The sequence below is a fragment of the Plectropomus leopardus genome, chromosome 24 (genome assembly GCF_008729295.1).
Source record: "Plectropomus leopardus isolate mb chromosome 24, YSFRI_Pleo_2.0, whole genome shotgun sequence".
Lineage (NCBI taxonomy): Eukaryota > Metazoa > Chordata > Actinopteri > Perciformes > Serranidae > Plectropomus > Plectropomus leopardus.
The window spans coordinates 13,434,526-13,448,184 of NC_056486.1; the positions used below are offsets into that span (position 1 = coordinate 13,434,526).

Genomic DNA, 13,659 nt, shown 5'->3' on the forward strand with positions numbered 1-13,659 from the left:
CTGTCTGGCTTGTGAGAGGCAGCAGTGTTTGCAGGCAAAGATCAATAGAAACACCAATTTAAACTCTAGCCTGAAGGACAGAACGAAAACATATGCAGAGGCGTGCAGAGAAAGTGAACATCAGGGCTTGAGACAACCCTAATTAAAAACCCTGACAAACTGCAAGATGACCATTAAAACACTACAAAGATGAGTAAAAGTAAAAAAAATTTACACGTTAAAGCTCCCATCCTTAAAGGAGTATTTCACCGATATAAAGAGAGGCCAGTAGAAAGATGCAAATACTTTTGAAATACCTGCTACATGACCAGAGAAAACAGAGAAAAACACATGCTTTTGCTCAAGAGTTAGAAAACCGTCCAAGGACCCTCCCACTGGTGGGTGATGCGATGCGGACTGGTCTGGGTTAAACAATGGCAGCCAAATCTCATATTACAGTTAAAAAATAAACTAAAACATGTTTCTGAAAACATCTGAGGCGAGAAATATGCAACGTAGTAACAGAATCTTGGTTTATATTTGATCAGCACTGCTTAGTTTCACTGAATGATCTCATTCGGCCTCCGTTTTCACTGCTTCCTGTAACTCTAGGTACAGCCTGTAGTTCGAGCAATGACCCGGCGAAACTTTGTCCGAGGCTCAGACGCTGCACCCATAAAAACCCTCACAGTAGCAATAAAACAAAACAAATCACGTATGAACGAAACAGCACTAACTGTACCAAATCACATCAATAAATTGTGCATATTCCAAAATGCACATGCAAAATATTGCACTGCACATAACACATATTGTATACACCCTGCCGTTAAAACATCATGGAAGTATTGCACAATCCCTGCAGCCTGAAGCAGCATTGTTTTAGAGTGTGATGGAGGTAGGAACTAATGAGTTTCCCTCAGAGGGGGGAGAGGGGAAATCCAGGCACTGGACAGACGGAGGGAAGTGTACCACAGTTTATCTTCACATGCTGGCCACATTGTTTTGATTCTGAGCTGGTTGAAAATTGGTGAAATGTCCCTTTAAGAACCAAACTATTCATAGTCTGCGGCCCCGGGTTTGTTTTCTGTGTCGGGGGTTTACAGAAAACGTGAATTTCAGATGGTGTCAAATGTGTTTTGAGCGTAAAGAAAAGCCAGAATGTGCGTGGTTGTGAACGGACAGTTTGCTGATTAGCAGTCAAAAGTCTGGGAGAGCGCTAATGATGCCAGGGAGAAATAGTTCGAGCCAATGTCAGAGTGTGTGTTTGTGTACGCAGCCTGCGTTGTGGGTAATTTCTGATAAGGGAAACATGATGTGCCAGTTTGTTTCCCTTACTCCCAGCTCCTCCCTTTCCTCTATCCGGGAGGGGGGGTGGGGGGGCGGGGCGGCGGGGGTGGTGGTGAGTCTGCTATGGAGGGGCGGAGGGAGGAGGGGGACTGTGCCCTGCCCAAGGTCAAGCTAGCCTGTGTGGGCAGAGGGTGACGCGATGGAGTGGTAGCTCTGCTGGGCACACCGCCAACTTTCCTCCTCTGCTCCCATCCTCAGATAAAGCTATCAACCTCGGCCTACTGTGGGCCTCGGCTGCCCTCAACCTGTGGGCCTTCGCTGCCTACTGTTCTGTGGGAATGACTTTGCCTACAGGGGGAAGCACGCCGTGCACATGCAGAGTGGGAAAAGGAGTTTAAACTGAGGGTTAAGTATGTGGAGGATTTTTGGTTCCGACGAGGAAACTGAATTTCAATGAGCTGGTAATGGCACCACCAGGGTTCGCCATCCGATTCCCGACAGCAGAGGTTTCCCTTCGCGCTTCCAGTTACAGCCAAAAAATAGTACATGCTCTACGTCACATACTGTACGTATAAAAATATATATATATATTAAATGCTAAACCAACAGAGCACGAAATACATACATCAAATAAATACTGCACAGATGAACACAGGAAAGGAATCGCTCCTTGGAGTGGTTTTTATTTCCACCCAAAGGCAGCAGCTCCAGCTCTTCACTTAGATGATGTGGAAAAATAACAAATCTCTAAGCATGATTTTTCCCAAAATAAACATCAGCTCTACTATTAAACCAGAGTGTTACAGCGGAGACATAATGGGCCCATATTCATTCATATTTCACCACTTTTCTATTGCTGCAGAGGGAAGATCAGCTCTGATCTAGTGCGAGGCTGACAACTGACGGTAAGCGTAAAAGGAAAAAATGCCCCCATGAACACTCCAGAGGTCTATTGTCTACTTTAAATACACAACAACCGTTCAAATTTCTATATAAAAAATTCTGTTGTGCTAAAATCAATGCAGCAATCTTATTATAAAGTTACTATTTTATCAACAAAACTGTCATTTCAAGCTGTCGTTCTCTCTTTTGTTCATTAGTTTGAGGGGGCGGTGGCTTTTCTGCAGAAGAACAAGCAAAGAGCTCTTCATTTTTCTCCCCGTTTTCAATTACTGAAAAATAAATCAATTTCGGCCGTCCTTGCCTCCAGAGGACATGTTAACAAAACTCAGACAACACAATTATTTTGATTAGGCCACTTTAGCATTAAAGGTTGACTGTGCAAAGGACCAACTAATTTCATTTCATTATGTATTATCACATGGCAACGAAATGGGAATGGCCTCAGATTCGTTGGGCATCAGCTTTCCCTTTCGTGAACCCGGTCGCTAAACAGGGATTGTCCTAACATGGCTTTACAACCCTAACTAGGCACTGGCTGGCTATTTAGCCTCTCAAAAGCGAAATCTTTTTAGAAATGTCATAAAAAATGGATAAATCATGATTGTCTGCTCTCACAAAAGCTACAGACATTAGCATGTCCGGCTAGCAGTGTTATTTTAAAGGCCAGGGGCATTTCATAACATGCATGCAAACATCAAGACGTCAGTCAGAAACAGCGTTTTTCGAAACACTTGTGAATGTAACCGTAGCTAGCCACGGCCAACAAAATCTGCTAGCAGCAGTTCTTATTCTATTCTTATTCAGCCGACGTAAACGACAGCCTGCTTCTTATTACCACGCTCTGAAATCCAAGCACCCATTGTTTAAAAAAATGACAAAATTTCAAATGAAATCTGGCCCTGTTGACACTGTTAATATGTTATACTGTATGTGTTAATACGTGAAGAAGGTAAAAGGATATAACTTTTAATTTTAATTCTTACAGTAAACCTTCCTTTACGAGAGGAAAGGAGATGATGGCGTCCCAAAATTCTGTGCGGTTGTAGCATATAAAGCGGTGCATCATTTGGCCGTTATTTGAGCAATCAACTAGAGTTTCGGTGCTTAAAAAGCTCCTAAACTCATGAACTTTTGATCAGATTTTTCCCTTGAATGTAGAGTTTTTTTTTCAAAAACATATATCTTTATTGGTTCTTTTATGCTCATATACACTTCCCTTGTAATTATCCAGAATGAGAAATCAAGGGGAGAGGGGTGTGGAGGTGAGGACATGAGTCGTAGAGGAGGAACTCTAGTAAAAAATGAGGAGAAACATAAAGGAACAATAGAAGGAAGTAGAGCCGGTGACACCCACAGACAGAGCAGCAGACTGACCTTGTGCCTGGACTGGAGAACAGAAATCCACAGAGCAGACTATCTCCTGTCTTTCTCTCAAAGCTGGATAGATACTGTATACCGGCATTAATTATTCACATTTTTTACTACAATTCAAGGCTATGAAATGAAAACCCTATAATGATGCTAGGAGAGCTCTTTGGCTTGAAAAAAAACCCCAAAAACCTGAAGATAAAAAGGCTTATGTCCTGAGTCCAATCTAGAAATTGATTGGGCTCTCATTCACAAGTGCGATTGATTTTTGCACTTCGCTGTCGTAAGGGAGAAGGTTATTTCCATACATTTTTGCTGCATTTATACAAAGCAAGAGAGCAATGCCTCCATATAAACACTACAGAGTGTAAAAGATATAGATAGATTTCATTGTGCGTGCACGGCAAGCGTGAACAAGCAATCACGCGATGAATGGACAGCACAGACTTTAACCCCCATTTCCTCCTTACTATTAGCACCAAAGGGCTATTCACTCTCTGGAACATATTTATTGGATTTAGAAGCTCAACACACGAGAAAGTGAACAGAGAAGCGAGAGAGTGTGGCATGGGATGAAGTTCAAACCCGGGAAGTCACAACAAGGCTTTGCTCATTTGCAGTCGGAGCCACGGGAGCACTCCTGTAGTCAGATCTCATTGGTGTGTCTGCCGCTCGGCTCGACCGCGGTTGGCTCTTTGACTGAATTCGGCCTTTTTTGTTTTGTTTTGTTTTTTTCGGGGCGTTTCTGGTTGGTTGCCAATCTCTGTGTTTTATCAGTGATTGGCCGTGGCAGGCTCTGTCCCCGGTTCTGCTCTATGGAGCTCGCTGTGTGATCTTGGCTTCCACTGCAGTATTGGATTGTGGGTCAGAGTACGCAGGCGAGGCCAGTGGAGTGAGGCGGATGAGGGAGAGAGGGAGGGAGAGAAAGAGAGAGGGGGAGAGAAAGAGGGGAGTCATATCAAAAGGCTCCAGAGTAGTTTTCTGCTCCAAGCCTGCTCATTGGATGATGGCGGGCACTGCTGAGTGTTTACCCATGGCCCAGTTATTTGCTAATCTCTACCCCCTCGAAGCCTCAACTGCCCCCTGGTTTCCCGGGCGTCACCCCCCCCCCCCATCCCTCCCTTTGCGGACTACCCCCTTCCCCTCAGCCTTGCTGTTAAAAAACAACAGCGATTTAATCTGGCTCTCTCCTTCCTACTGCCAAGGCCCATCGGAGAGATGCAAGACGCGGTCTGAGACTTGATTAAAAGTCACAGAGTGCACTGATGTGTTGGATGTTCTCTCCCCGCTGCTCGTTCTGAGTTCACGTCCGAGATAAGAGGCAGGAACACAAAGTGGGAGGGGCGGAGAAAAAGCAGAGGAGGCCCTCTTGACTTGAGGCTGAAACGTGCCTGACGCACCCGTGCAATGCCATTTCCTCTGCAGACGTGTGTGCTCCGTCCACAGCCACAGAGATATGGAAGCAGGACTCTCCCGATTAACTGTTTACGCAGAGAACTGCATCCACGTTAGGGCCGGATGGTAAAATAAAATTTCTCATATTGGGCGATATTGTTAATTATCTGCTAAAAAAAAAAAAAGTCATGATTTCTTTTAAGGCAGATTTTTTGCATTTAATGTGGTTAAAACTGTTATTTATTGCCACAATATGACAACATTTGCCAAACAGCATAACGTGTCACAAATCTGAAGTCGATTCCAAACAGTTATAATCAAATAACGTCAGCGAATAAAACAATAAATAGATAAAGAAGTATGGAGGAGCACATCAGACTCTTCGCACGGACAGTTTTAGAAGAGTTACAGCGACGTTTTTACACCTACAGCGTGTCACTTCTGTCCGTTCATAATCAAAACAATGACAAAAGACGGACTTTTATGACGCCGTCAAGAAGCAGTTAAAGTTTATCCAACGTGATGGAGGCAGAAATCATGTTCACAGACAAGTTATTGTTCGAAAGTTTTATTCACGCTACCTTTGTTTACATGATGTCATATCTTATCTACTCCTACTTCTTCTTATGCTATTTTTACCTTTTCCTCTACTACAACTACCACTATCACTTCTTCTTCTACTACCACTAATACTTCTACTATTACTACAATTATTTCTACTACTAATTCTTCTTCTTGGTGGTTGTAAGTGGATTGTAAGGTGTATTACCGCCCACCCCTTTACAGACGTATGGATGGTTTCATTATATGGAGGATTTATCAGTTTTTTAAAATTTTATCACTATAGGAGAAAAATTACATCGAGATATTATTGTTGTTTTATCGGCCAGTCCTGATCCACGCAGAGCCTTTGACTCTGTGCTTCTGTCAAAAATGTATGCACATAAACGGTCCGTCTCTCAGGTGTTTACTTTTGCCACCCGGTTGCCAATAATGTGCCTTCAAGCGTTGCCGGTGCAAACGCTCAAAATTCACCACGCGTGCCCACGTGCACGCTGTTTCCATCATCCGCCGGCTGCCGTCAGAAGCGTGTTATCGGTCCTAATCGTACCTGCTGCTGCTGTTTGGGTGCACGCTTGTTGCTGAGGTAGGATGGATGGGTTTCAGGGGTATTTGCTGACACCCCCAATTTTCCAAGTCTCCTGGTTGAGTTTAAAGATGTGTATACGGGGGGTACGGGGGGGCCTGTGTGGGCTTTAATCTGCCCCATCTGTTGCCTCGGGACTGCCCCCCCCCCCCCCTTAAAAAACACCACCACTCAGTCTGTGTCTGTCTGGGTCTGGTACAGTTATGCTAATCCTGGAGCTTATACCCTCAAAGCTTAGAGGCCTCCATTATTGACCACGATGCATTTCTACCAAATATTCGACCCCCCTCCTTTCCTCCCTCCCGCCCTCCTGCCATACCTTAACTTTCCCGAATATGTCATGAAAACACAGATGACAGAGTGGTGGTGTTTACCATCGCACCACAGGGGGGGCTGTATTATCTCCGATTATTTATGAGCAAGCAAAAGTTCGGTTTCAGGCTGCATCTAAATGTGTTTATGACAACATCTTTTCCTCGTCGGATAAATGAACAGACTCCTCACACACACAAGGGGCCGCAGACTAGCATGACAGGATCCTGTGGTTGTCTGGTATGACGGGGTTTCACCCGCTCTGTGACAGCTCGCCGGTGCTGTGATGTGCTCACAAACAAAGACCTCTTTAACGGTTACTTGATGAATTAGTTGGTCGATTTAAAACATTTTTTTTTTTCAAACAATTTTGCCCAACACCTGCTTTCCTTTGTGTTACATGATCGCAAACTGAACATCCTTCTAATATCTTTCTATTATTACAGATATTATGGACATCTTCCACCATTATTTTCTTCTGCTTTTGTTCCTAAACTTTATCGATCAGCATAACCTGATATCGACATAAATATTATGACGTTGTAAAATCTTGGGGAGCTGCTTTTATTTCATTCAAATTTTAATGAAATTTTCACTGGACTTTATGAGAGAAAAAGTTGCTGGGAATTTGCTGTATATGATGTTTAAGATTCTAGTTTTGATCAAACTTCGGCTAAAAGGCATTTAAACGTAGTTTTGCATTGGAGTTTGTTTTATTACAAATCCAAAATATATCTCATTAACTACTAATAACCAGCATCATATCGGCCCCCGAAAAACAAATATCGACTGACTCCAACATGAGAGTAAATAAATACCATCATAGATTTTGGATATCTTACATCACATTGGTGTCTTTTCCTGGTTTTAAAGGCTGCTCTATTATTTCCATTTACTGACTTTCTATCCACATTACTGATGATTATTTATCAAAAAAATAACATTATGTTACAGCCAACACTACAACACCGTCAAAACATCAATAGACATATTTGATCGAAAATATCGTTTTATTCACACCTTCATACTGTTATCTGTATAGGGCAGACTTATACTTATCAAGCCCAAAAGCCATCTGCTATTTTCCTCTCTGGAATGTGTGCAATCGGTGTGAAACCTGTACTTTTCACCAGTGATTGCTTGTAATGCTGGGTTCTCGTAACTGCACCTTTTATTGTTGCTGCAACTATTATAAGCTGGTTTGTATAGAAACATATTAGGCCGAAGATATACACAGTACACAGGGGACAAAGACAGAGCAATATCCTTAGATGTGGCCTGCAAGCTACTGGAGATTTGTTAACAAGTACCCTTCTTTCAAAAGTTTCTATCCATGAAAATACAAAAAAAGAAAGAAAAAAAAAAGGTTCATCCATATTTGGAGCAACATTTTTTGCGCGCTCTAGACTTATTGTCTCTGCTGGTCAAGGAGAACGCTTCGTGTTAATCATAGGCTGTCACTCTGAGTTACCATCTCAAGGCTGCACCTTTTGTTTTCTAAAACATCCACTAATTTCTCCTTTTTGCCAAACCAGAAGGTCGGCTGAACACTGTTCTATTGTATCTGGTTTTGTTTTTACCTCTGCTCAGAACTCAAACGAAGGTACTAAGAGACACAGGCATTGATTTTTTTTTATCTAATAGAGTAAAAGGCTAGCTATATCCCAGCACTGGCCTGTTTCTAGTTGCAGTCGGTGTCATCTCTTCTCACGAATTGATGCTGTGGACCGAGTGTAAAACATAAAGGAATCAAAGTGGGCGCAGTGCTTTTATGTCCTTCAGCCTCTGCAAGTCATTTTCCTGTTTAAATTGCATTGCTCCGAAATGTTTCACAGACAGAATAAATACACATCATTACATTAACTCTTATTTTACCTGTTTCCTGTCCTTGTATTTAACTCTACAAGGATGCCGCTTCCACATCCTGAAAAGACCGTAATGCACATTCAGCAGACGAGCCCGAGAGCTAAAGGTGATGCTGCTTGGTAAAGCGGGCCCCCGGGCTTTGCACAAAACCAGTGCTCTTGATTGACACGCAACACACTGACATTACGTGTTCTAATTTTGCGCTGCTTTCTCACACCCTCTTGCTTTCATTTTAAATGCATGCATTTGCTAGAATTCTTATTCAAAATATGAATTTTGTATATGATGGTGGCAAATTATGAGAGCTACTTTTTTTATATATATCTTTAAAAAAAAAAAAGGAATACCTTTGGGTTTTGGACTGTTAGTCAGACAACCAGATATATATGTGGGGCATTTTTCCTTAATTTGTTACACTATAAACAAAGCAATTAACTGAGGGAGTAACGGTTTTTGAGAACTTCACTAATTGAGCATTGCACTCTGATAACATCGTCAAATTCAAATTCTGAAAACAACCTGAGATGCGTTTTTTTTCTATCCCACAGTTCCTTCTTCCTTGGCATAAAACCTGGCGCCTGCAGGACATCACCTACAACGCAAGCTGACTGCCGCCAGTTCGTTTGGAGTGTCAAGCATGTGATGCTCGGAGCGGCAAGCCTCAAGTGAAGACGAGGAGCAGGCTACAGGGGTCTGGTAAGCTCACTTCTTTCTTAAGCCTCCTACAGACTGTGAGATTTGATCAATCGCATGAGTTTAGCGCAGCTGCACTGTGCAACGTGGATCTAATACACTTGGGTACCACATGAGGTTTGAAGTATGCACACTGTACAATGACATCGCCTACTGAATCACAGGTCAACGTCAATACAACACACTCAATACAAACTGTTGCAAAACGTGCATCATCCATCTACGCCGCTGTATGAGACAAATGTAAACGAACATGAATCAATCAGTCCTCCTTTAATCGTTAAGGGAAATAATGAGTAGTCCCCCCTTTTAATTTAAAAAGGAGATTCACTGCTCTCTCTCTGTGCTGCTACAATCCTTACTTTTCTAGTATTTAAAATGTCTCTGCTGCAGAACCACCGAGGCAAATTCCTGATCATGCATTGTACTTGGCATTTAGGCGATTCTGATTCATCCTCCTCTTAGTCCTCTCCAATCAACCTTGCAATTAAAATCACAGATTAAATGCCACGGCTGACAGCAGCCCGTACCTGGCTCACCGAATTCTGCAGCCTCCAATGTGAGCTAGCCTGAGTGGTAAACAGACTCGCACCTATTCAGCGCCAGTCTGTAATCTCCAGCCAATAACTTCACTTTCGGTTGAGCCGCTGATGTGACCGCGGAGCCGACAGCTCCAAGAGTCCCCCGCGGCCCGCAGAGGAGCGGCCTGCTCGGGGAACAGTGGGCCTGTCAGCGCCACAGTATGGGGCCCGTGAGACACAGCTTCAGAGTTTGGACAAGCGGAGCAAATGAGCAGTTCTTTTTATGCTATGGTATAATACTTCAGCTCTAATCCTCTTTGGACCCCGAAAAACCTCCAGCTTACCTGGGACAACAGTGCCTGAATGTAGGTTGTGGCATACATTACGAGCATGCACGTGCTACAAACTGAGCTTGATGAGAGTTTCGGCTAAAGTCCGTCCTGATCCAACGCCGCTGCTTAAGGACACCTGTGGTCATGCCGCAGGTAGCGTCTGCAGGCTTGTGCCAACGTTTGGAACGGTTTCTACTCCAGATTTTGGAGCAGCAGGCGCACACCCACGCACTGATTAGTCACAGGGGACAGGGCGCGGAAGGACGACACAAGCTCGGCTGCGAGCAGGTTAAACACACGGCAGGTGAAAGGGAACGGATGATAATTTGAAAAAGAAATGAACAGAGGTAATAGCTGAGGTGGGAGGCAATAATGTTGGAGCAGAGACACAGGGAGCAAAGGGGAAGGTGTTGGGGCAGACTATTAGGCCCTTTGCTTTGTCTCATCATCATCATTACCACAATCACCCAAAGAAATGGCACTGGGATTTCTCTGCTTTGCATTCATGAGCCAAACAGCAGCACAGAGGGAGCCCGCGCTCTTGTCTCCTGTCTCTTTACAGCCATTACGCCAACAAAGTCCGACTGCTGCCGTAATTAATTTTGCACAGTGCAACGATTTGGATTTATCGGCTGTTTACATGGCACGCATGCATATAAGTATCCATTAATCGTCCTTGTGCCGGTTATTGAGTGAATATGTCAATCCTCTGCCCGTCACCGTAGTCGTTAAGCGGCTCTAGGGGAATACTAATTTGCACGCCACGTCTCATAAAGGTGAGCTTATCAAGGCGATAATATTTTTGCAGTGATGAGAAATCTTTCAGCGTGCACGCTGCTGACGTGATAAATTACAGTTTTACATTTTGCTGAATATTACAGTTTAGGGTGAAAATTGCACTCAGCATTTTCCACCCCCCCCCCCCCCCCCTTCTGATCCTACGTCACAACCTGACAACTCATCTCTTGAGTAAATGCATCATGTCCAACTGTCTCTCAGCTGAATCACCGCGTTTCTTCACCGCACTCATCTACTTTTACTTTTTTTTTTAATTTACATTATAACAGCATGCTTTTCTTTCAGATTTCTTCATGCATTCAGCCCATAATCAGAGGCTGTCTTGACATTGCAGTGTCAATTATAACATTTATTTAAGTAGTAATTAAAAAATACTCGGACTCTACCACTTGTCTGTTAAATGCAAATGTAAATGCAAATAGGGGCATGGTCTGGCTGCACTCCCCGGCCCGAAGTAATGAACACAGTCACACTCTGTGTTCACATTATGCTCCACACTCACATATTTCCCTCTACAGCAGTTATTATTCTGGGCCTCTGATAACACCCTGTCTATGAATGGACGGAGGAGTCTCAACAATAACACACACACTCACAATCCATTATTAAGACTGTTTATACACACATTCACACCCACGCACTCGGCTGGAACACTGCATGAGCAAACCAGGCGACAGGACCACCTTTTTTCAAACACGCTGCCAAAGCCTGAGCACCATGTTGAACTTCTACCACCTAAATTACCCATCTTGTAAAAACCCTTCCCACACATTCCACCTCTTCTCCCCTCCTTGCATGCACCACTCCTCCATCTCTGTGCAGCACAGCTACTATCTTATCATGCTCAAGGTCTCACAGAAGCCTGGCTTCAGCCCAAAGTCTTGAACAGGGGCACAACTTGGCAGACGAGGACTGCGGTATGTTTGGCGGTGTTTTTCCAGGCCTTTGTACACAGAATGATTAAAAAGGAGCCAGGGGTGCACTTGTGCTCTGTTAAAGGGGATATCTCCATGAAGGTTTACTTAACTACAGATCACACCACAAATGAGCCAGGCAGACGACAGGATGGAAATGATTAGGGGTGCACGATAACATCGGCACATCACCGGTATAGGCAGATATAGGCTTTAAAATGAAATATCAGAGTCTGTGCTGATTTCTGTGAATATCACAAACTGTTCTTTTATTATTGACAAAGTGAACATGAAAAAACATCAACCCTAAGTTGAAGTATTTTTCTTATTTTACATGAGATGAATGAATATTTCATTCACGAAAAAAAGCATTATATTCTGTGTGTCCATCTGCCACAAGAGTATGCAAAATATGTCAATTCCTCTACAGGAGACTTGATCACTAAAATCAGGTGGGAATAAAAGTTGATATATCAATATTGGGATTAGTAAAGGGCCAGATTGGTTGTTTTTATATCGGCATGTCTGCACAAAATCCAATATTTCTATATGCATCACTAGAAATGATAGTTAAGTGACAGACAGATAGGCATTTCCTACAGAAATTCTAGGGAGGATTTGCTGAATAAGGGAAATTATGCCTGTAAGGATCTGCAATAAAACTACTAAATAATGCACAAATATGATCAACACTAGAGCTTCCCCAGTCAAATAAAAGACTATATATGATTTGGGAAAAGGCAAAAGTGGCTCACATTTTACAGGCTGCAACATCTGCACCAAATACAGGCAGCAGAAACCAAAAGGAAAGCATCAAATATTCATGAGAAGCACATTTACCTCTTTCCAAAAAAATCAATTCACTAATAACATTAAGCCACTTACCCGCCACAGAAGTCAGGAGAATCGCCAGGCAAACCCCGAAATTAGCGAGTGATTTCATCGTGATTCGGCCCACAGCCATGACAGCGTTACACCGACTTTGGTCTCGTAGTTTGAGCTCCTTCAAGTCTTGTTTTTACTTCTTCTGGTCCTCTGATTTCGCAGTTTGTTTTCAGCCCTTTTTCCTCTTCACGTCAGCTCAATAACTTGAACTGATCTCTCGGGCACGGAACAGCACATTGAGAAACGATGCGAAAAAGAGCTGCTGTTTTGTCGGGATCGATTGATTGATAACCAACATTCAGTGCCAATAAAAGTTGGTCGTGCTATCGACTCCCGCACAGACCGGACACCGAGGAGCTAACTTGTTTGGCGGATCTGCCATCTACAACTAGCCAGCCCACAACGTCCATATCTGCTAGCTAGCATGCTAGCTGCCTCGGGCGACTGTCTGGTGCTGGAAAACTTAATCAAAGAAGCTAAATATCGCTAAAAACAACCGATGCACAACTACTTGTCATACGTGCAGATCATTCTCAGGTGATCGCTTCAAAAAACTGCGCGATCGGTCGACATAACTAACAAAAATTTGCCATATAAACGTTAGCCGATTAGCTCGGTTGGGTTGCAAGCAGACCGCTATGGAAGCTAACCGATGTTAGCCTAACAGCTAGCCAGTTAGTTCTCCGCGTCCCGTCTCATTTCACGATCTTCGTTATGGGAAAAAATAATAATTCACAAGTCATCGGCGCCAACGTTGAGCTGTTGTGGTTGGCGATAGACGGAGATTATTAACGTTCCTCCGGACTGAGGGACTGGATATCTGTCGGTGTGATCTTCCCCCAGGCAGTCTGCAGCGTTTGGCATTGACGGTTCTGAGCTCCGCCGGGCAGACAGACAGACAGGCTGGGCGGCTGGGAACGCCTCGTTTGCAGGCTTGTCTGGACCGCTCGTCTCCGGTATCAGGTTGCTGTGGGTTGGTGTTGGGGGTGGAGGACAGTCCTACATAGAGAGGAGGGGTGCTGCAGCGCCGCTGTGTCGCAGACTGTGGATAAAACACCCTGGAAACATGTGCTGCGTTCAGGCTCTCCATGCAATTCTTAGTTTACTGAAAACACTGTAAAGCCTCAAACTCAGTTTGAGCATGCATGTTATGAAAACAGTGAAGTAATCTGAATGCTACGACGGAGGATTAGGGCCATGTTACAGGGGAAACAAAGTTAGATTTGGAGAATTAAGTCAGTGTTGTGAGAATTAAG

The 13,659-nt window shown here is 43.6% G+C and overlaps 1 protein-coding gene across 1 annotated transcript in view; it reads right to left on the bottom strand.

Moving 5' to 3' along the window:
• Positions 1 to 13,423, bottom strand: part of LOC121962685 (bone morphogenetic protein receptor type-2-like) — a 39,932-nt gene extending 26,509 nt beyond the window's left edge. Inside the window, exon 1 of the mRNA XM_042512936.1 lies at positions 12,404 to 13,423. Coding sequence (XP_042368870.1) covers positions 12,404 to 12,482 — 79 coding nt within the window. The 5' untranslated portion in view covers positions 12,483 to 13,423. The remainder of the gene's footprint in view (positions 1 to 12,403) is intronic.
• Between the last annotated feature and the right edge of the window lie 236 nt (positions 13,424 to 13,659).